Below are 25,035 nucleotides of genomic sequence, written 5' to 3'. Positions count from 1 at the left end.
GGTCAATCTGAGAATGCACATACAAATTCATTCTTTACATGAGGATCTAACTATGTAGAGACAAAGTTCTGACAGTTGATTTTGTATAGCATGAAAGATGGACTGTTGTGACTGGAGACTGGAGAAGTGACTTTTCAGGTTTTTTAGTTGACAGGCATCGTAACTTTAAATGGGCTTAAAGGAAGAATGAGGGGGGACAACAGTCCCTCACTGTACAGTTCCTGTTTGCATTTCTTCCCTTTTGTCACTGGGAGCGTTGAAGGATCTAAGAGCTGGAAATTCCAGAGATTCTGAGGATGAGAGAAGCCGTTTTATTGGTCAGACTGTCTTCTTAATAAGAGAGGATGAAGATGTGAAGAGGTGACCGCTTACCTTAAACAGCAGATTAGTTCCAGTTCTCCTGCCCACTGTGGAAAAAAAAGAATAGAAAGAAAAACTAAATTAGTTATCAGTGAGGTATTTTGGTATTGTATGACTTGACTTGCATCTTACATAGAAAAAAACTGCGACTCTACTGACAGCTGCTCATACAATTTAAACACAGGTGACACATGCAGTGGTATTTAAATGAAATATTCTGCTTGTGCACAGTAAAGCATTCACACTGTTGAACTCAATAATGACATTTGAAACCGTAGCATCAGGTGATAATTGACTCTATAGCCCCTGTGTTGCTGCTTGATAAATCAAACTTTTCTCCACTTTCCTTTGCAAAGTATTCTCCAAATGTAAACCCATGTAAACAGAATTAATTCCAGAGATGCAAGAGGTCAAACTATTCAAGTTAAATGAGAAATGACAGCATTGATGCCTGAAACATGTATGTGGAAATCCTCCTTAAGACCTGAATTAGCTTGTTAGTGCTTTTTCACAATCATCAGGAACCATCCAAAGCTTTAAAAAACACTAGTTTCTTAAACCTTATCCTCAAAGTAACTGCTTAGCACTATGATGTGACAAAAGTAGAATCCTTCTGCAGGAAGCCTCAAAACCCCAAAAATAATTACTGAAAGACTCTTTCACTTTGTCTGATATTTAACTCACTCTGCTATTCACACAAGAGTAAATTATGACTGTGGTTGCTTTTGCATGTGATCATAGTGTTCATTGCTCAACACAGCAGCAAAACAATCAGGTCAACACATTTTACCCTTTCCAGACAGACAGCATCTTCTGATCAAAGCCAAGCAATATGACAAGTGGAAGATGCCAGATGAATGACAGGATGAGCTGTTTTCTTGTTCACAGGTGACAATCATTTTGTTAGTTCTTGGACTTAAACGTTAAAAGGAAAGATGCTGGATGAAGAAGTAAGGAAGATGGATGACAATGACTCTGGAGAAAGATGAAGTGAAGCTAACAATGGTTTGATGCTCGATGTCAGTGTTATTAGTTGATGGACGGTTATCAATCATCATCAATACCTTCGTAAAGAAGAGTGATCCCGGGGTTCACCAGTCACATGGTGGAGCTGAAGCTCGAGGGAATCGAGTCAGAGAGTCATAATAAGGAGAGCTAAAACTACATGCATACCCACACAAGCACACACACACACACACACACGCGCGCGTGCACACATACGGGAAATTCTTTATTTGTGGGAAACATGACTTTTTATAGTTTTTCCTCTTTACGGACAAAGATTTCCCTTCACCAAATAACCTCAGCATGCAAGCAAGCAAATTAGGACAGGCCCGGCTCGTACCTGACCACAGTGATGTTTCCATGGATATCACACAGTTGTTCATGATGATTACCTGTGTTAGCCATACTGCAACATAAGATTATGGGGGGAAAGATGAAAAAGATAATGGGAAAGCTTCCCTTAAAGTCATGAGAGAGGAGTGATCCACAGAGAGAGATGCTCATGTTGGAAATGAAGTCGAAGCTAAATGATGACGGGAAAGCCGACGCAAACGGAAACCATGCTCATGACTGCTGATTAAAAGAAGTGAGAAAAGGCGTAAAGTGATCCAACACGTTCCGTACCAAAGAGTGGATACACGGAAGAAGGCAAAAAGGTGCACAAATAGGTGACAAACATCAGAGTGCAACAAGCCATGGGTAAGAGTAGCTGAAGTGGGGATAACATGAGGAGAATCAGTGAAAATGAAAAGGAATGATGACACAGAGAGGAAAAACAATTATTGATTAATCAATTCTTCTTTGATCTACATTAGAAAAGATTCTAAAAATTTAGGAGAAAATGATTCATTCTGCTGAAGACATAAAGTATTTGTTCGTTCTCACTCTTCAAAGACGTCCTCTGTGTCCATCCGTCTGTAGTACTTGGCCAGTTTGACAGAGAAGATGATGCTGGGGATCAGGAGGATGCAGCAACCTCCCAGACCAAACCAGAATGTGTTCTGAAAAAAAAAGAAGAAAAGGGACAGAAAAAAAAAATTAATTCCCACTCCAGCTTCTCAAATACAGTTCCATTGGTAGTTTTAACATCCTTCATTTACATATAATAAAACTAAAAACACTAGTCTTCTTGCTACGCCTTCTGGCCATGACAATATAATCCCTGCATGACTCTTGCACTTGTTCTTAGTGGATGTTGCAATAGTTAAAATAAATTCTAATGGAAACACTGGCAAAACGCTGCAATAGTGCTGCTGAGGAGATGTACATGTTATATCTTAATACAATACACAAATGCCATACTGATTTCTAAAACTTCTTTTACATTCCCCAACTTAGTTGAATTCACAATAAACTCTCACAAATTGGAGTGCATGATATATAGTTGACATGTAAACATAAACTTTACAACTCAGTGGGGCTCCAAGTGAAAACAGTGAACAATCTATACACATAAGACGCCCTGCCTTCACCTCAAAATGGACTCTGCCCCATCTCAAGAGTGTGTGTGCAGATTCAGAACATCCTGTTCTCGTACATGTGGCCAACTGCATTCGGCCCCAAAACCCGAGCTCCCCCAAAGTGTCAAAGAGCCATTTATATTTTCAGTTACCATCCACATATATGAAGGTGCATGTAGTGAGCATACAGCTAGAAAAACGAATACCTGGACCTCAGCAGCCTCCATGCTAGAGACACATATACATACACACAAGTAATTGCAGTGATGTCTTACCACTGAGTCGACAATAAAGCTGCACCCTACTATCTCCATGCTGTCCACAATGTTGCTAATGGGTTTACATTGTGCCACCTCTGCTGTTAGCTGTAGAAAAAACATTCAAACAATGATGCAAAACACAGGAATAAAAAAATAATGCCAATAAATATGAAAATCACAATTTCCTGAAATTTTCACTCCTACTGAGTACTTCTCTAAACTCTCAGCATATCTTCAATCACTGACTTCAAGTCAAATTAATTGTTAAAAAGTCAGTTTACAATCTGGAGATCTCTAAAGCTGCTTTAATTCACTAAAACCAAAACAGCTTGTTAAACTTAGCTGAATCAAGGTCAGTGAGTCCGCCGCAGCTGGGCAAAGAGACCATACAGTAAATTTACCACTGCATTAACACTAGTTCCTTGTGCGCCTATCCTGATCTGGCTCCATCAACTCAAGAGGGAGTCATGACTTTCCAAAGGAGAAAAAAAGTGGAGGATACTCACAGAGTTTTTAACCCATGCTGTGTACTGTTTGAAGTATCCCACCAAACTCTGCACGAAGGCCTTTGTTTCCTGAAAACCCACAGAGAAAAAATTATTATCAGGGAGAAATGTTTAAGGGTTAGCAATGTGTCGTCTGTCTTTGACTGTGACAGTCAGTAGTCATTTACATTTACTGTTTTCTTTCACCAAAACTCAACAAGATTATCATTTTAATGCTTATATTGAGCTTATTTAAAAAAAGGCAAACGGTAAACTTAATCTTCCTTTTACTCTGTGGGATAAAATACATGTCGATCTGTCTTCTTACAACACTTGACACATTTTAAACTCTGAAAACCTCCATAGAACTTGACTTGGATACAAGTGAAGATGAGTTTATACTTAATGCACAAACTTGTCATTAATTTCATGGTGGGTGGGTTTGGATTGAATTAATCTTTTGTTTTCTTTCATATATTTAATGGTGTGTAAATGCCCTCTGGTTCAATTATGCCATTGCTTGTATTCTCACATTCTTTCCTATTATGCTCCTCTTTGGCGTTTCATTACAGCCTGTTCTTTTTCTGTGTATTGTATAATCACTGTACTTCCTGTTGTGTTTATAGAGCCCAATACTTTTGTCTTGTACTCATCCACTATGAGTAGCAAACTTTGAAGAAAATGAGTACAAAATATATTTGGAGTTGTTCCAGTTTTGTACATACTAGGAAAAAGAGTTTCAATGATTTCTATCCTTTATTATAGGAAACAATGGAGCATCCCTGATGAAAGAAAGGGAATAATTCCGTTCTATGTTACTTTTTTTTTGCAACTTCCAAAACAAAGCTAATTTATATTCATCCAGTTTAATAAATTGTGATGTGTGGATAAATATGTGGACTGTGAAGGGAGTGAACTGTATCACTATTCATTTAATGTTTGTGCCTTTTCTGTTTTACTTAAACTTTTATGAAAAAGTAATATTTTCTGCATTTTAACACTAGTATGATCTTTAGACAGTATAACCTGCTTAACGGTGGCCCTGCGATGGACTGGTGAGCTGTCCAGGGTGTACCCCGCCTTTCGCCCAAAGACAGCTGGGATAGGCTCCAGCTTCCCCGTGACCTTTTGTTGGACTAAGCGGTTAGGATAATGAATGAACGAATTAACCTGCTTAAGATTGTATTTGAAAAAGTATGTAAAATACCTTATAAAATATTGACTCAACAAAAGTTAATGCTGAAGAGCCACATAAAAGTTCAGTGCAAATGTAGTTGGGTTCTTCTTTCAGGTGCGGTCATCTTTTGTAAAGTTCTTTTGAGTTTTCCCTGCCATCCTTTCTTGACCCCATGATGTTTTCCAACAAGATTGAGCAGAAGGGTTTAGGTAAAGACCCATCAGCAACCTGTTCTGTGTTACTCACAATCTCATCTTTCAGAGTACATTCTGCCCGTGTCACTTTGTGTTTTGCCAAATCATTGTCATTTCTCCAGGTACATATGCATTGTTTGTTTTTTTATGATGTTATTTATTTGCATTATTATTGGATTTTCTGTTTCAGCAGAACTTTTGGATTTTTGATCTCAATCCACCAGTTAATAAAAATTTTATTACCTTATAATCTGCTAATTATGGTTGCAAATGCTGCACTGGAGTAATCTATCTTCAACCATGCGTCATGACAATTAACAAAACAAAACCTACTTCATTAACCCTGGTTACTACTAAAAAAAACTGCACATACTGTATGTGCACAATTACTAAGAAGCTGATTTAAGAAATAGGCTTGTACCTGCTTCACCACATGGGAGGCGTTATGAGTGATGAGATACTCTGCGGCATCAATGGCAATCAGGATATTGGTGACTTTGACCTGATACAAAAAGAAAAATTTATTGACATGAATGCAATGGAACACACTTTACACACTTAATATGTAAATATATGATCTTTAATATTCGTTTTTCTTATTGAAGTTAACTCACAGGCAGGTCATTAGACAACCTCTGCAGGAGCTTGATACTCTGACTCAAGGTGCTCTGTGTGAAAAGAAAGAAAACATAAACTGTTATTTATAAAAGGACCAATGTAACGGTCTGTGTAAACCAAATTACAGATACTCCATCAAACACATCACTGCTGACACATAGACCAGACTTCCACAGGAAACACCTACAATAAAACACAGTCATGGTACCGTGTTTTGACAGCAGCTTACCCGTGCTCTGACATATTTCTGTCATCATTTAATAAAAGAGAAGGAAGGAAGAAAAAGAATAAACGATAAGAGATATAAAAAAAAAAAGATGCCTATAACTGACAGTAGCAGACAAAAATGTTTTTATACTTGTGGTTGTGGCATGTTTTTGTGAGCATATAACCAAAGGAAGACATAAATCTTGCTAGCCCGGAGGACTGAATGAATAAACAAAAACAGTTGCTCTTCTTCATGTCAGTGTACATATTTACTGTACTATATAACAAAATTGAGCTTTTAGGTAATGAAGTTATTCATTGTGTCAGTAGAAAAAGAATATAACTGATTTATAATAGTGAGGTGGGACAAGTTTACCATTGCCTGCTCCAACGGCACCACCTGCTCTCTGTGAATGGTCCTGATGCTGCTGGCGTGTCCTTTTAGTGCATTCTCCAGAGCTCCACGTGGCTGTAAGCAAAATTTATGTTACAGGAATTTGCAGCACATGCACATTGCTTTCAAGTACCTTTGGTGATTCATCTTTACAAGGGAAAAGATCATATTAATTAACCAAATTAATTAGAAAAACATATCATCTGATCTTTACCAAGTCATAAAATTAGAGAAACAGAATCTCTGATGAACAACAATCCATCATACACATTGTATATAATTTTTCATTACACTAAAAACAAAGCCAAAATGCAGACTCAGTGTAAGAAACACAAGGCAGACTGCCTGATTCAATGTTGTGCACTCAGCATATGAAATTACGGATAAGATAGTTAAGGGTAACAGAATGAGAAGAAGGGAACGAGTATGGCTTGTTTGGAAGAGCTGTCACAGAAAAGCATCTCCTCTCAAAAGGAGCCTGACAGGACAGATTAGGTTTGCAAAGTTGCATCTGAACAAATCATAAAACTTCTGAAAAAATGTCCTTTGGACAGATGAGACCAAGTTGGTGAAAACCAAATACAGCATCAGTTCAAACGCCTCAAACCAACTACAAAGCATGAAAGAGGAGGGGTGATGATTTGGGCTTGTTTAGCAATGAGAGGAACTGGATCTCTTAGGACAGGGGTTAACCATGAAGTCCTCTGCATACCTAAGTATCATAAAGTCTAATGCAAGTCTTCTATGTCTGACAGCTGAAGCTTGGCTGAAACTGGGTCATGACACAGGACAACAATCTCATAGACAAGAATAAATCTTCAACAGATTTGCTGAAAAAGTAAAGAATCAATGCAGTGTAATGGATTAGTTAATGTCCACACTATATGACTGAAATGCTGTAACAGGACTTAAAGAGCATTGTGTATTAACATATACTCTCAGAATATAAGGAACTGAAGTATCAATGCAGCGAAAAGTGGGAAAGAATTCCTCTGTAATGAGTGACAGTCTGAAAAAAACATACAAAAGCATTTATTGCTTTGCTGAAGATGGTCCTATGAATCTCAGGGTGTACTTAAATTTTCACACCCTGCTTTCACCTTTTGACAATTTTTTTTTGCTGAGTAAATATTTACAATGATAATTTAAGGATGTATTTGCCTAAGTTGAAGTAACAAATATTTGCTTTGTTTTAATTTTTTTTGGAGAATTTATTTCAAACTTTAAAAGAAACATAAGTAAATGAAATGAACTAGTTTGGACCAAAGATTTGTGCAACTCAAGAAGCACAACAGTGTGGGCATATGCTCAGGGTCAATGTGCAGTTTATTTAGACTATAAACTCTGGAAAAAGTTTTTAAATTTACTTTTGAACCAAAGGTTTTTCAAAGTTTATGTGCCATTTCCACATTCTGAAACCAGTATCTGTAGTTTCGGTCAATACTATCTGAAGAGCCATTAAAACACAAAGACAAGGGACAAGGGATGACTGCTATCAGGATATTTTCTTAATATGTTCTGTTACATTAAAAAGTGATCAATCACACCTATTAAGCTTGATGTTACTAAGTAATTTGTTTACACAAAAACAACAACTCTCACCAGCTGGTCAGCCTGATTTTCCAGTTCAGAACAGAAAGACAGAAGATCAACAAGAGTGACTCCCTTGTTCACCTGAAACAACAAATTAATTGTCTTCTCATTCACTGCATAAACAAAAATTGAAGCTTTTGTGTTTTAAATGAAATCAAATCAAATATTGGTATACAAGATTTTTAAAAATTTTTTTTTATTTTTTATAAATCTGTACTTATAAATAAAATCAAATATAACAATTGGAATATGATATATGATTGACTCGTGTTTAGCTTGTTGGTATCAACTTTATACCATGGAGTGCACACAAAGAAACACAAATGAAGCCATTGCATGAATTAATTTTTGGAAACTTGTCCTAATTTTTACCAGAAGGAAAACTCGACAAATAAATTGCTGACATCAAGTCCTTAAGCATGTGCTTCTGTGTCAACACAGGGGATTCATTCAGCACATGCACAAATACACACTCTGGCATTCGCAAACAGATTACCTCAGCAAGATAAGATGGATAGTCAATCTCTCCAATTCCAGAGTTGGCAAAGTTAATGAGGTTGTCTCTACCGGCTTGCTCCAGCAGTGTGATGTCCATCAGGTCCACCTGCACGCTTTCTAACACTTTGGACAAATCCTTGTTGTACTGTCGTGAAACAAAAGTAACAAACTCCCAAGTTAGAAAGGTAAATATTACGTTGATGGATCTGCAAAAGAGCTACAAAGAAGAGAGACGCTTACCACACTTCTATTGAGGAAGGAGTTGATGTTAAACATGGTTTCCAGCTGTAGAGCATGATACAGGCCGTTGTTATTGTGACACTCCCTGTGAGACAAAGAATCTGAGATCAAACACTGAACCTGCAAGTGAGAATGGATGCACACTATTATAAAACATAAGATAACATTTACATATAATATATTACCTATATTAGGTAGACTACAGTTATAATTATCTTTACTGGTAACCTGTCAAGACTGTATCCTGCTTCTCATGTGACCAGTTCCAGCCACACCCTGCTCCCCTGAACAGGATAAAACAGGTACAGAAAATGGAGGGATAGACAATTTGCTTCATGTACCTGTACATGCTGCCCAGTGTCAAGTCGATATTTGGATTCTGAAACAGCATCCCAGGAAGAAAGTTCCTCTTTTCAGGGTGAACTAGGAAAGGTGTGTCTATGATCTGCATGCAAACAAACACAAAAATAAATGTGGATTTTCATTAAGACAGAGAAAAAAGATAAACTCTTCACTGAAACACTGTACTGCGCAGAAAAACCTCTTTCAGACAAACATCAGAAAGAGGCAGACAGGGAAAACTTTGTTTTCGGTACCTTAAATAGCTGTCGATTAGCTAGAGGTTCACAGATCAGCTTCTCCACGTTGCCACCAACAACAAACATGGCAGTGACAATGCCCATCAGGACCCAGGCAAAGATAAATGAGAAGCCCACCCCTCTGAAAAAGAAAGACAGACTGATAGTTAAACATCGCATGGAAACATCTTTTTTGTCTTTGTTGTTTAAAGCCTTCTTAAATGTATTATGAAAAACTACTTTATAAGTTTTGAGTCTGATTAATCTATGTCTAATCCCGCTGTGACTGGATGTAAACAAAAAGATTTCTTTTTTTTAGAACGTTCATTTAGACACTCCTAATTGACAACAGTGCATGCAGCATGTCTAATATATTGAAGGGCATATTCATAACCAACTTGAGCATAAGCTTTATTTTGATGACAAAGCCTCTAAAGATGCAGCCTCAATGAACATCAGCTGAATGTCCACATTACACACTATCTAGTAACACCTCTTACAAAGATATAAAATTTACAGACACGATAAACTTTATTGAACTTATTTGAGTATTTCAGCCTTTTCTTGTAAAATCTTTGAATAAAGCAAACATTTGTTGATAGAAAGTCTGAAAAACAACAATAGCCTTTAATATAAGAAAAATCCTTTGTATAAATAAATAAGTATATCTAATGACTTTTTTGCTTGTACAAAAGGCAATTCATGTCTGTATATGTGGCTCCAAGTCTTAGAGTACTGAGACACAAAGAGTATCAATAAGAATATTGATCAGTAATAATCAGCTTTGATTAGCATTCTAAGTACTAATTTGCATCCTTAATCACTAACAGTATGTAAGTATGTCTTACTGCTTATAATGATGGTAAAACTGGCCAAGTTAAATGGACTGCAGTCTCTTCAAAGTTCACTCAGAGAAAAGTCTACTGTCTGTGTAGGTATTGAGCGGAAGTGTTGCTATGGTAACATACGCCATCAGCAGGTTTCCCCCGGTGTTAGACAGGCAGCCGCGGGTGGTGGGAGTCGCTTGCTTGTCATAACCACAGGTGCCACAAAACAGGCCAAGGATGTTGAAGGCCAGAATCAGGACGACTGTGCAAAGCACTGCCACACAGGCAATCCACCTGCAGAAGAAACAGAAGGTAGAAAGATCCAGAGAAAAATGAACATTTGGCTCGATTAGACCAATACAGGACAATGGAAAGATTAAAAGAAATCTATGTGCACATAGCTGACCAGAAGAGCCGTACATAAAGGCAGAAATGAGTTTGTTAGTAAACCTACAAAGACAAATGCACAAACCTGTAGAAATCCATCTGGTCAATCTGTGGGTAAACCGATTCAATAGCCTTCTGTCTTTCATTAAGGAAGATAGTAAAGTTAGCAAGAGAGGCTTCCACATTAAACATCTTGGCGAAGCCAGTGATCTCGTTTCCAGTTTTATCCAGCATGCCTTTTACTCCTTCACATACACAAACACACAAATAAAAAAACAGTTACAAGACATGAAAGTTGTTTTGTTTCTTTCCTTTTACTTTAAACAGAACATAAAAAATAACATAATAACTAGAAAAGAAGGTTCTAGCAGAAGGATAAGAACAGGACTTACGAGGCAGAGCTGTTTTTCATCATGCACAGAGAGGCATGTGAGAGAAGAAAGAATATGAAGGCTTTACAGGACCCATTCTGATCTCAAAGCAGACATGATTAGAACACATACACGCAAACATCCATTTTTAGTACCTGTGACAATGTTTCTGGTTTGATCTTTAACCAGTCTTGGTGTGTCGTTGAAGGATGCATAACCCTGCAGGGTTAAAGAGAGAAAAGAATATGTTAAACAGGACGCTTGAAACTTAAAATTATATGATGTACCGTAGAAAAACACTGACCTTTTGAACAATGTTGCTGAGATCTATTTTCAGAACAGTATTTACATTTTCCAAGGCATGATTAACATCACGGAGCTGACACACAGGTGAGAGAAAAAGAGGGAGATTAGTTCACTGGAGAGACTGGTAAAAAACTGAAATTCTTGTTTCCATCATGATATTTTTCCCATTTTCAAAACCACTTGACTGTGTTTAAGTAGTTCCTCAATACCTTGGAAAAGTCAGCATTGATTCCAAGCTGAGGCAGCGTGGAACGGATTGCATTGCAGGTGTGCGACACGGCCCCATTGGTGCAGGCAGGGTCAGACAGAGTGTTGGACAGGGATGAACGCTCTCCGGACAGACTGGCCTGAAGTTTTCCCATTCCTTCTTGAAGAATCTCCAATGAGGAGCTGACATTCTCCAGAGCTTCTTTGGTCTCCCGCATGGCTGATGACAACAGAGGAAATATGAAACAAAAGTTATATTTTGACATAACAGCATGTTGTTTCATTTGAACAAATCCTGAGAATTTAATGGTTACAAACTCACACAGATTTGTAACACAGAGATAAACCACAACAAAAGACTTTGTCTGAGATTAAACACTGCCTCAGAACAGGCATCTTGTCTCTAACAACATCACAAACACAAAGTCACAAACACAGCACCACTTGTTAGACATGAGCTCCGGTTACCTTTGATGGCACTCTCAACTTTTGCTATTGATAAATAGAAATGTAAGGAAATCATAGCACAAAAAAAGTTAAAACCTTGGGAGAATTTGCCTAAAATACATTTTAAAAAACCTGTTGTTATAAAAACACAGCAAAGCTGCAAGTAAAAAGTGAAGTAAAAGTTCACAAAATTCACAATTTTGTTAGATGAACTGCAACTTTGTCATATTAGAATTAATCAACCTCTGTGCAGCAAAATCAAGCGGCATACTGAAACATCTAAAATTATATCAATATTATTTTGTTTTAACTTGTGGAGAGGCCTTATGTGTGTGAAGCACACAATGAACTCAGAAGTTAAAATAACTTAGTGTTGAATTCCAGGTGAGTTGGTAGAAAAAAGTGACACTGATAGATCTTCATGTCTCAGCTATGTAACCTCATGGGGATGTCTTAGTAAAAGCTACTATAGTTAGAGTTACCTCCTGCCATGCGCAGAGCAGTGTCCAGCGTGGGAACCACCTCTTTTTCCAGATGGCTGTGTATTCTACCACCCAACAAAGGTCCAATATCTGTAAGAAAGCATAGAAGAAACAGACATTTTTAGGTAAATAGTACAGTTATCTAAAAGCAAACATTGTTGATAAAAAACAGCGTGTAGATAGGTTGTGTTTGGCTTACTGTCGAGGTCTGACAGGACTTTGTTCTTTGCTGTGGTGTACTGGGCCGTCAGGTAGTCAATTTGCTGCAGCAGAGAAAGCAGTAATATTAGAGGCACTCTACATATGCATAACATGCAGCTGCTAGTGTGCGTGTGTGTGCGAGGAGTTACCGCAGGAGTGTTGTTAGCAAATGTCTTCAGGTCTCTCATGTTGGTGTTGATGAGTCGTCGAGTGCTTTTGATTTGAGAGCTGACGTTATGATTGGCAGCATAGGCGATAAAAACTCCAAGACTGAAATACAAACAGTCACAATGAGTAGAGAACAGACATGCAGTGACCAGAGTTAGCCAGCAAAGGGCAGCATGGTTATGCTGTGTGGGGTTTCAAATGTTATTCACTATGGGCAAAAATGCCTAAAAATAAGGATTATGCTATGTACAATTACTAAATCAGCTAACTTTTTGCAGAAAAGGAACATAGCAAGATAGATTATGCTGTTTCCAACTTTGCTGTTAGTTATTATGATGACTGGATTACTTGAAATGTTGTGGCAAGAAACATACCATCTATCTTTCAAATTCCTGAACTCTTTGAGTCTTTAAACAAAGACTCAACATTAAGCAAGACTTATTTTTAAACAGAACAAGTAACAAAACACAGAAAAAAATTGAGATTTATGACAAAGAGTCATGTTGAGATAATATGTCTGCATCTCACCACACTTTGGCTTTACGTGTGCATCTGTGTGTGCATGAGCATGGATGTTTGAGATGTGAAAAGACTCAGATGGAGGGGGCCCCCTCCAGCTTAGTCAAGTGATATCAGTAACAACTACCTGTTCCCACACAATTTGGATCCTATTTTTGTGGAGTTAAATCCTCCACATGTCAGGTCCATCTCGTGCATGTTTTTGTTTTTAAGAAGGCAAAATTAAATAAAAACTACTAGCCATGTATTTTAAAAAATATGGATGGAGCAAGAAGGTGGTGCACAGCCTTCATCATCCTAACTGACTGAAAGAACATCACTGTAATAACATCCCCACTCTTGCTGCTTTAGTGCATACTACTCACATGTACTCACATGTCACAGTTCAGATGATTCGTCCTTATTTTGAAAAATATAGTAAAGCTATATGTTGGTAATTACCATAACTCTGGTTTTATGAAAGGACAGGAGTCAACCAGATTGCATCATTTATGAGGAGAAGTAGCTAATGAAAGCATAAAACTATTAATGGTTTAAACACGGGGCAACAGGGGGTCCACAGCTTTTTGGTTGTTGCATGAAGGGGTCCTTGGAGAAAACTGGTCTAGATTATCAACTGTTATCACAAATTCAATATCCTAATTTTTCCAAACACATTGTCAGTCTATTTCATGTTATTGGTGGTAAAAATGTCTCAGTGAGCCTGTTTATGTCACATGTATGCTGTTTTTGTCTAAATCTTGGACGGGTTGTACTGGAACAATTTCATTGTGCCCAGGACGCTGGCTCAATGACAAATAAAGCTGGTTCTGATTCTGATTCTGATGTACTGCACACTGACAAAAGTAAGAAATAAAGATGCTAACTGGGGCTTTAACAGTTATGAAACTTTTTTACATATTAAATGATTTACCACACAAGACAGCAGAAATAGGATGGATTCTGATGAAAGTTGTGGCCCATGGTTTCCAATTTAACAACAATAACTAAATAATAGTCAAATTAGCATACATGGTGTAAGTAGGCATACATGTAAGTAGACTATGCTTAGTGACAGTTGTATAGTTGTACTGTATCTTCAGATGCAACTATAATGAGATTTATGATGCTAGGTTTTTGTTTTTTTCTAGAAATATTCTTGCTGAAAACCTTTTTATACCATTTTCAGGAGCAGAGTCCTGTTTTTTCAATAGTTCATCTAGAAGGCATATATATTCTAGGAACGCACACACTGAAGAGACAAACTGATTAACAGCAAAAAGAAGGGGGTGACAACTCACATGATGAAGATGGTGGTGGCGATGAGCGAGGCAGTGAAGAAACCTCGATGGCAATCTACGTTTTTCCGCTGTCTCTGATGCATCTCTCCTCCACAGTTGTCGCAGCAGCGACACATGCAGAAACACGTGGCAATGATGGGCGTGAGGACCACAAACGCAATACCGACGCTCCCACATATAAGGAATCCTGCCTCGTAGTGGATCCACTGCATAAGTAAAATGGTTTGGCGCTCATCAGTCCACTTTACATCATTTTTGCAGTTTTGTTTTCAGTGTCAGTGAAATTTCAGTAGTGAGGAGTTTACCTGTAGCAACAGGACGACGTTTTCTGGCTGTAACGCCAAATCAGGTGTAAACACAAGCAATCATAGCAGGAAAAACAAAGTTAAACAAAACAGGGTGAGCACAACACTGAAAAAAAAGTACAAGCATAACATTTGCTGATGACTTTAACTCAAATGAGAATCTACATAAGAAACTTTATGAGGCCTTAAGAGGCGTGAAATGTTGTCTTTAGTACATTCAAATGCTAAATTACCACTTTAAAGTCCTGGTCTATCATTTCGTAGGTAAATTTGCAGTGACTTTGATGAGATTCTTCAAAAAATTGGGGATATAATCCTGCCTGAGGCATCTCTGCAAAACCCAAACGATGTGTTTGTTATAACACATCTATTTCAAGTTTCAACCATTTCACTGTTGTTACATTATTACCTTGTTTTCAACATCTCAACCATTTGCTAAAAAGCATTTATTTTGTTTATTCTTGTCCAAAAAAAAATGTAAAAAACATAGAGAAACATTTTTCTCTGACCTTTTTGTTAGTGTGAAAGTTAAAGGGTTAACACAACAATTGCACAAACAGAATCTTGCCTGTGAATTTAGTAATAAGTTATATCTTCAACGTGAATAAATTAGCATGTCATTATAATTCGTCCTCACTTGGTTTCAAACATACCTTTCTCCATTCTTCTAATTTTAGTCCTCCCATGTTTTGCTGGATGACTTTTACAATGAGATCTGCAATAAAAAAGATAGAAGTGCTGACAGATATCAAATTTGAGCTGTTGTCCAGCAACATAATAATCAACAGTTCAGCAGTGATTTACAGATGTGGTTCAGAAGGATGAAAGGGATGAAGACCAACATTGGAAAGAGAAATATCTATTTATCTGTTCACAAGCAGACAACACAGATTACATGGAATCATTTTTTAATATCCGAGGACAGTATTGTGGTGGTGTTTCCTCAAACATCTAACAGCTGTGTGTTTTTTCGGGACCTGTTTCGACTGTGGAGTTTGCCAATGAGGACTTTAGTCCAGTCCAGCTGTCTGTGTGTTTACTGTATATAGGTCACCCAACACTAAGCCTACCTGCACAGTGATTCACCCAAACTGTTACTCAGCAGTTTAAGACTGAGTCCTTTACACATTCACTCCATTAGCACTGTGTACATCCTCAAACTATGTGTATATATATTCACCAGTATTACAGTGAGTGTCGACACAGTGCATCACGTATCAGCCTCTTCAGCTTCAAAACAAATATAAAAACAAATGTATGCAGTAAAAACATGCAAACTATTATCATTCAGCACTTTTTGCCTGAGGTCAGACCAAGAGCTTAAGTCTCTTTTTTTATTATTTGCTAGTAGACTGTTTCACATCAAACCAAAATGAAAGGTAACAGCATGAGCATGAGAAGTAGATTTCTGTTCTATCTTTAAAAACTGAATATTGTGAAACAGCAGGTCTGTTTATCTGAACACAACAAGCAGATGGAGGGCAGTTTAGCATTTGAATGCTGACACAGCTGCCACACAACATACACAAAACCGTGTTTCAAACACCTAAGAGGACACTACATTGACTTACATTAATTCCCTGGAAACTTACCCTGACCACAACCCCTTCTTACTTGAAACAAACTCTTACCCTAAAGTTAACCTGCAACCAACCTAATCCTATGTTCAAACCAAGTTTTCACCCTTTGTTATTCATAGTACTGGGACATCAACAAGTTAGAAAAAAATGGCCGATTTGTGAGTCATGTTAGCCGAATGTACTGCCTTCTGATCCTCAGGTGAGATATCAAAACATGTACATACAGTCAATTCATCTTTTCATTGTCAGGTGCATTAAAGTTCAATTTAAAAAATCTATATTGCGCCTGTTAAGATTACTATTACTATTATAGATTAGTTAATTAATCTAGTAGTACTTTGTTTGGAACCAAAGATAGTTTTTATTTATATCCTCAGTATTTGTACTTTTAATGTTATTTTAATTCTGTTTAGCACTTTGGTCAACAGCGGTTGTGTTAGATGTGCTATACAACTAAAATTTGTATTAAATTAAATTTATTATTGTAGTTTTTTCTTCAACTGACATAAACAAAACAGCAAATAGTTGCTTTATCATCAAGTCTATAATCTTGAAACTTCTTTGGGAATTGGTTTGTCTGGACAAGTGAAAAAAAGATTAAGAAATCCTCATTTTTGATAAGCTGAATCCAAAGCGGACCAGATCAACTCTATAAAAATGAATGACAATGGACGGTTCATTTAGGGTAAGCAATCCTTTCTAGTGAGTAAAAGGAAAAGGAACAGTGATTTGGGGTATCCTTCATGATCACATGGTTAATCCTCTCAACACTATCCTCCTCATGGTGCAAGTTTTGTTTCGTTTTTCTTTGATTGTTGCATCTGTATGAAATGTTTTTTTTATTTTGTTTTTTAAAAAAAGCATGACTGGAGAATGTGTCAGAGTCTATCAGACTGAAGACATCAATGTCTGCAGCTTACTTTGCAGATATAGCATATGAGCACATCTGAATTGTGTCAATGCCACCTGTTGTTGCTCAGCTACTTAGTTAGCATTACCTACTGAGGGCAGTTAAGCTTAGACAGCTTAGTTCAGTGACCCAGTATAAGAGGTAACTTCTGCAAAGGAAGGGAAAAGAGGGGATAAACAACCATCAGAATTAGACCTGAAAGGATCAACAGACCACTGGTTACCATGAACTCATGCAACACAGCAGAAAAACTCTTATGTTTTCATCTATACATGCAGGTTTTCAGCATGGAAAATGCATCTTTTTCATGTTTTTTCATTGTTTTATAAGCTTTGGATTTCATTCAAAAAAAAAAAAAAAAAAAATCCAGGTCTGATCTGCACATATGATTGAGTTAAAAGGAATAAAGCAAATTGAATTTGCAAAAGGGAATACTCACAAAGAAATTGTAAAAGAAAAAAATGCAAAAAAAAGAAAATAATAAAGTGCAAAGACTGCTTCTAATTATTGTTTTGATATTTATATCCTCTAATCTTCTGAATGTAATGTGTAAATATAGGCTAACACGATCCTCAACTCTAACCTGTTCTGAGAGATTACTGAAAGATGGGAACACACTCTTATGCAACCCAACAACCATCTCTGCTACTTTAGATGTAAAAAAAAAACCTTCAGTAGCATCAGGCTGTCTCAACCAGCAAAAACAAACTGAAACATTTAAATACACATCCCCTAAATTATTTGGTGCTATTAGGTCTTTGCTAAATTCATTGATGTTGGTGTTTCTCTTACAGCTTGTCCCTCTGAGAGAGGTCATAGCAAATCATCACTCACATGAGCTGGAACATATTTTACACAGGATGCCCTTCCTGATGCAACCCTCTAGATTTACTTGGGACCTCAAGAACAATCGTTTCCCCCTCTGGGCTGCAGCGATGTAGGGAAGCAGGACTCAAACTGATGATCGTCAGATCACATGACAAGCAGCTGTATGACCTGAGCCGCTGCCACTCCGCCACCTTGTTAAATTCAGTAGTATAGGTTCATTTATATGAGAACTGAACATACACCCTTCTAGGCTCAGATGCAATGGTTGTTTTTCTCTTTAACCTCCTAAATAATCTCCCACTGTACCCAGTGGTATTGAGGAGGTTAAGCAACTTGCATACAAACAAGAAAACATACTAAGAACAATGTTATTGTCTAGTGTAGCTATGTACCCACACACTACCTAACAATGTGCAAACATTTTTTTTCTATAAAAGAGTATAAAGCAGGATTTGACTACATCCTACTCAGAGCTGAAGCAAAACTACTGATACGTGTAATATTGTTCGGCCCTTTATTCACTAGACCCTGTAATGTGAAACAGCACAAAATCAAGAAAATACTCGTCATTAGAACTGATCAGTCCATCATGCTGAAACATGGCTGACTTAGTAATATGTAAGTGAATATGTAAATATGTAATACTCTATAGCCTGAGTTGCAAGTAACAGCAATACAACTAACAAATCTATAGGTTGTCATCTTTAGAAAAAACATTTTCAAGCACTGTGTTTGACAAAACACTGAAAAATGAATGTGTCTACGGCAGAGTTTGCCTTTCGCAAGATTTTAGAAGAATTCCACCAGTGAGTTTTCATTGATGCCACTTGCTACCAGATAACATGTCAACAGCCGATCACAGTAATTAAAGGCAACAGACATACCAGGATATGACCCACTTTGTGTGTGTGGGCATGTGTTTGCACACTCGTGTTTGTCCCTATGCCATCTGTAGCACTGGTTGCAGCCCAGTGTTAGCATTAGCCCCGTGGATGCTAATCCTCTAATCCATCCTGTGTATATCAAAGGGATAAGACACTGCCGCCACACTGGCTAAAAGAATCCAAAATGCCTTTTAACAAACGAAGAACTGGTCAAGAACCAGTAAGATGTATCTGAACAGCAACTTGTGACACTGGTAATTCCTATGTGCAAGCTATTCAGTGAGATAAAATAACTGATTCAACAATTCCTGTTAACGGCTAAGCTAATGGCGCTTACAAAACTGTTGCGTTAACTTTCACTAATGTCGCTCTCTAGTAGCTAATAAAGTGCTGTCTTGTAGGTCCCTTCCCTCTGCAACAAAAATGATCTAACTTAAACCTAAACCTCAGTGATAACAAACGTTGCCACAGAAAACATACATTTATTCATGGGGAAGGTCCTTTCATTATATCTTTAATGTGACTTTCATTATACTTTCTAGTGTATTTGTATAGAACAGCAAAATGACAAAAGAAAATCTACCATTATTTCAATATCAAAATGTACAATATCAGAAATGTGAAATACTTTTTGCGCTGAGGTTATAGCCTTCATGGCAGGCTATAACCCTTTCCAAAGCACCACACATTAAGGTAGTCGTTTAGATAACACAAGTCAAATTATTTTTCCAAGTATTAAACAGTATCTTAAGTCCTGGTGTTTTAGTTTTCTACAGCCCAAGCACACGTGACTGGGTGTATACTGACTTTCTTTCTTAATAAGTTCACTGGAGAAACATTTTCACAGAGAAAACAAGAAACTTGTGTAACTTTGTACTAATCACTAATCTGTGACTACAGTTACTGCAGTTTTCCAACTTCATATTTTACAGCTTTTTTTTTTAACATTTTAATTGCGCTTGCTAAGTAATGCAATGTTGACAGCATTTATAAATACTGTAGTTGTTTCTGTGTGTCACTACACCCTGAAGAAGGCATAAGCCAATACGTCTTAGTGTAATTTTAATTATTTTAGCCTATTTAATTAAAGGCCTTTTAAATTTTTAGCCACTTTAAGTGCTTGGACCTGGATTTTTTTTGCCAATTCTTTGGATTTAAATTCTCTTTTTTTGCTTAAGTACTCCCTGACATGAACATCAGTGATTTTAAGGACAACTTGCAGCGCACCTGTCATCTCTTCTTCCTATTTTAATGACATGTTGACATTCCTTTCAGATTAATACAGTGCCATCATAAGTAAAATAAATAGATGCTTTTCAGCTGTTTGAAATGCAGACATTGGAACCCAAATGATATGGGGAAAAGTGGGCATTTTTGCCATAGAAACATGTTTAGAGTGATTGTGATGACGTGTATGGACACACAGCTTCTGCTTGTTGAAGTCTGAGTCAAAGTTTCACATATAAACATTTTTTCTGCCTGCATTCATGAAGTCCCACCCTTACTCTGCCTCTAATTCACACGTAATATCTTTATTTATCAATGACCACCATGTACACCTGGCTCATCGTTCAAGTACTGGAGTCAGACATCCTACTGGATCAGGTGACCAACATGCTGAGGATAGCAACCTTCTGGAGAGGACTGGAAATTCTGTTGTAGCTGCTTATAAATTAGTGAGTACCTACATTATCCTTTTGTAGGAAATTAATTTGAATGCATCTGATGTAGATAATATGCAGAAATAATAAATGTATTTTATTCCACCTACTTTAAAAGTTGTGGATCTACAAGAGAAAAAATAAAAATCGAACTGGATTCAAAGTAATTATAAACTGATGTGTGGGATTTAGTAAAGTTTAACATGCTTGCATGTGTCAGAAAAGTTAACAAAGTATTTACAGTAGAAAATACTATAAACCTGTCTTCCCTTATATATAAAATGTTTTTTTTAACCTGGTTAGAATCTGAATACATTAATGTTTATGAAAGAACTTTTGCTATGGACTATTTGGCTGTAACTACTATAAAGATTGAAATACGTTGCATTCCTCAGTCCTAGTAGGTAGGTTGTTACCTCTGTGCATTCTTGCACAGCTGAATCAGTAGCATATACAGGGTGCTTCTGAGTTAGATTAAAGAGTTACCCCCTTGGGTGAAAGAGTTTTAACTTTCTCATTTCCCCAACATCAGCGTTTCACTTACTGCACCAGCACCAGCCTATAAATGATCATTATCAGTAATAGCTGTTGTAGTAGTAAACTCCGTTTACTTGAATTTATGTGTGTATGCTTCAGAAGTGTAAAGCTGTCACACAAATTGCTAAATATCAGGACCATATTACTTTATACTGTTTTTATTGTAAAAAACGTGAAACGTATCAGGTTATAATGTGATATGTTTTATTGTAGGTACATAAAAAATTAAGTATTTAATGCGGGTATTGTTGTGACCTACAAATAGTGTCCCGAAATACATTTTATGGACATTATTCTTGTCAGGAAGACATTTCAGGTCTTTTTGTCGAAGATGTTCTACTCTGATTTATTGTTGTACTCACAGGAATGCACAACACTCGTCACCTACCTGCACAGAGTGAGGTGGAGCGCACATCTATCTAGGTGTGTGAGTGTTGCTTTTTGTCAACTTTTACCAGTGGTTATGCCTATGGCCTTGTTGTCTTTTAAAATAAAAATTATATAGGCTGTTTGCACCGGACTGGGAGAATTATGCTTCCAACTCGAAGATGTTGTCCTTTCTGGTTTATCACCGTCACCATCTTTCCTCGGAAATACAACTGGAACCAGTTCAGTAAAAGACAGCGCTCTGATCTACTGCATGCACAATTTCCTCATTCAAAGATGAATATGATTTATATTGCAAGTTTAATTTATATTCCCTCCAAAACATATCATATTATAACACAATACGTTTCACATTTTTACAATAAAACCTATCAAATTTTAATGTGACACATTTCAAGTTTTAACAATAAACTATCATTTAATAATGTAAGGTCTCAGATTTTTTTTTTTTTTGTTTTAACTAGGGTGGCAGCTCCTGCATCTGTAGTGAACAACAACTTAGTAAAGGTCTTTAATTATAATGTAAGGATCCTAGAAATTACAGATATTTTAACTAGGCTACACTCACCTGGCCATGGTGTTACTGTTATAAAAAGAAAAAAAAAAGTTTTTTTTATTATGTTTGGTTTATTTATTCATTTATTTATTGTTAAGAATGGATTTACTGTAACTCACAGAGGGCCTTGGACAATTTTAAAACGGATAAAATCTCACCTGGATTCACCAAAAATAAAAAAAAAAATCTTCCAGAATAATTTTAGCACAAAAGTATACTTGTGCTACATTTTCTCATTTAACTGATAAATACTAAATAGTAGATTTTAATAGACTTGCCTGATTGTGCTGCAGCATGAGCTTATTTACTGTTTACTGGCTCAGAAGACCTGGGATTTCAGGTTACAACAAGGCAAGACTGACCTGTCATATTTGTTTCACAAAGTACACAACAAACGCACTGAGTGAATACGAAGCCTGTGTGTTTGGTATGTGTGTACATGATTTGGCATATTCGAGCATATTATATGCATGTACAAGTTGATGGGGAATCCAGGTGGTCTCTACCTGTGCATGTGGGTAACAGTGAATCACACTGGAAAATCCATGGCAATAGCAGCATATGGCCCAGTGGATTAAGGTATTATGTGGTGATGCAGGTGACAGAGAAAGCCTCCTCTAATCACTGATTTGCTAATTGATTACCCAGCCAGCGTCCCTGGGCACCAAAATGGCAGCAACTTAAAACCTTCAATCCTATTGCTCTGTGTCATCCCCCCACATGACCACTCATAGTTTGACATACACACAAAAATAAAACCACTTCTAATGAGCTATAACTTTGGATATTTGTGACCGGGCAACAAGGAAGCAGCAGTCACTATGAAAGTAATGACCAGATGACAGGCCAAAGCATCTGATCACCCGTCATCCACCCCAGTGTTGCAGCATTGCCCACCATAAGATCACTTCTGACCTTTGACAGCTATTGATCCCATTAATCCACTCATAACATTGGCTTATGTGCTCAACAAGCACACACAATTACAGCATACTATCCTTCTACACGTGTGCATTTTGCTGTGATAATTGTGGATAGTTATTTTCTTTTTTTATTCAATGAAATTATGGCACAGATCCAAAAAAGGTTTAAGTAGGGAAAAAAAGTGACATTTACACACACATATATCGATCAGCTGCATTGCGCAAAAATAACTTCTGCCACAGAAGTCTTTGCAGTTTTGACTGTTTTTGTGGACTTTGCCATGTAGTATCGGATGCGTGGAGATTTATCTATGCTACAGTTTCACTTATGCCAGTGGTTTCTACCTTCATACCAAAGCCAAGTCTAACTGTGTCACTCCAACACCGATCATGACGTCAGTTTGGACATGAGTTGTAAGGAGTTCAGAAAGGGGATTATTTTTAAGACCTGTGGACATAAAGATATCCACACGATCACCTCAAAAAATAGATTCAATAAATACTTCATTATTCATAACTATAAATATTTGTCTTTCTCATGATTTTAAAAATATTTTATTTCATGGTATTACTTTTGGATTATTTGGAATCAGTAGTGTAAGTCTGATCACAATTGAGTTTGGAAGTATTTATATGTAGCTTTAGATGGACTGCTGAATGTTTAACCAGACTCAGGTACCACATGTAAGATGTGAATTGTCTCACGTCAGTATAATTGTCAGTGTAATTATAAATCACGAATTTCCACCATCACAGAAACATTAATCTGAATTATTATCAAAATAATCATTATACCTCAGGTGAGGTTTCTGCCGTGTAAAAACAACCCCATATCAAAATTCAACTCACACACTTTTCCATTCATTATCATAATGTATACCTGCATGTATGCAACTATGATGTACCTTTAAGAATTCTGCATCGCTTGTAATCCATAAGTAGGCTACAATGAGCTCATCGGAACATTACACAACCATCTAATCAAGGCTATTGTATGGATACAGCTTCTTATATGTATAGTCATGCTGCTCAAAAAAACTACTGAATGGTAGTTAATACGTATTTCTCTTGCATATCAGCCCAACAGGAGTTATACATGGTTTGGTGACAACCCATCAGATTTAATTACCTGATTAGAAATGTCAGGCTTATCAGCACTACAGCTGTTTTTTTTCATCACCATATGCTGCAGTCTGGATTGTATTTTACAAACAACCTGACCCTAAAGAAGTAATGAAGGGATCAAATGTTGCAATAATAAAACAATGAAATTGCAGGAGTCCTTAGAGATTTGTGCCTCAGACTGCTGTTAAATAGCATGTTAACACTTTAAATGTCTGTGTTACTTTAACAACATTTAAATGCCTGTGTTATTTTCATTCTCATTGATATACTTATTTTTCCTGCTTATTTGTATATCACTACTTTTACCCAATTCTAGTCTTTATCTTACCTGATGTCAATTTATTTTTAGCTTTATTGACAGTTTTATTTTATTGTATATTTTCCTTTTTTTTGTGTGAGTACTGCTGAGTACCTATAATTTCTTTTAAGGTTATTCAAGCATCTATCTATCTATCTATCTATCTATCTATCTATCTATCTATCTATCTATGTTTAAAATGCATTAAAAATCAGTTACACGAGCACAGACAGATGATATGCATTCAAATATCTAAGGGAAGTATAATAATAATAATAATAATAATAATAATAATAATAATAATAATAATAATAATAATGATGATGATGATGGTGATGATGTTGATTATGATGATAATGAGAAGAAGAAGAATGAGGCCTGTGATGGAGAGGAGCGGATGAATTAAGAAGAGGGGAAGAGAACATAATCGCTCACCTTTGGGAAAGGAGTTTGGCTGAACCACGTAGAGAAACGCATGGACCATGTGGAAAAGGATGCCTATGGTCCCTGGCTCGTAGTAGGCATGTGTATCGTAAACTGCCGCTGGTACAAACCCAAAATCCAGCGGCTCCACCGGCGGAGGGGAGCGCTGCCTGCGGGAGTCCGACCTGACCTCACCACGGGCTGCGTTCATGTCCTCCTCCTGCTGCTCGCCGCTCGTGGCCCCCCAGCAGAGCAGCAGGACGAGCCACTTTGTCCACAACATGGCTCTGGAAAACAGTCCTGCTCTGTACGCAAAGACAAAACAATAAGTGCAACACTGCTAGCCCCAGTCGA

At 37.1% G+C, this 25,035-nt stretch overlaps 1 protein-coding gene across 1 annotated transcript; it reads right to left on the bottom strand.

The window, feature by feature from the left end:
- Positions 1–25,035, bottom strand: prom1b (prominin 1 b). Its single transcript, XM_079264461.1, has 28 exons — positions 24,694–25,035; positions 15,223–15,284; positions 14,570–14,596; positions 14,265–14,470; positions 12,447–12,567; positions 12,296–12,359; positions 12,097–12,186; positions 11,636–11,659; positions 11,170–11,387; positions 10,959–11,033; positions 10,810–10,873; positions 10,369–10,528; positions 10,038–10,190; positions 9,088–9,211; positions 8,833–8,936; positions 8,492–8,576; positions 8,250–8,396; positions 7,763–7,834; positions 6,143–6,235; positions 5,789–5,806; positions 5,556–5,609; positions 5,363–5,443; positions 3,592–3,660; positions 3,101–3,190; positions 2,251–2,366; positions 1,425–1,521; positions 373–407; positions 1–290 (listed from the first exon to the last, which is right to left on the bottom strand). Exons 1-26 carry the CDS (start codon positions 24,962–24,964, stop codon positions 1,452–1,454), a joined length of 2,658 nt encoding a protein of 885 aa, XP_079120587.1. The 5' UTR covers positions 24,965–25,035; the 3' UTR covers positions 1–290; positions 373–407; positions 1,425–1,451.

The sequence above is a fragment of the Telmatherina bonti genome (genome assembly GCF_933228915.1).
Source record: "Telmatherina bonti genome assembly, chromosome: 3".
Taxonomy (NCBI): domain Eukaryota; kingdom Metazoa; phylum Chordata; class Actinopteri; order Atheriniformes; family Telmatherinidae; genus Telmatherina; species Telmatherina bonti.
Note: the sequence above shows the minus strand (reverse complement) of the source record. Positions and strands in the feature narration are given on the sequence as shown.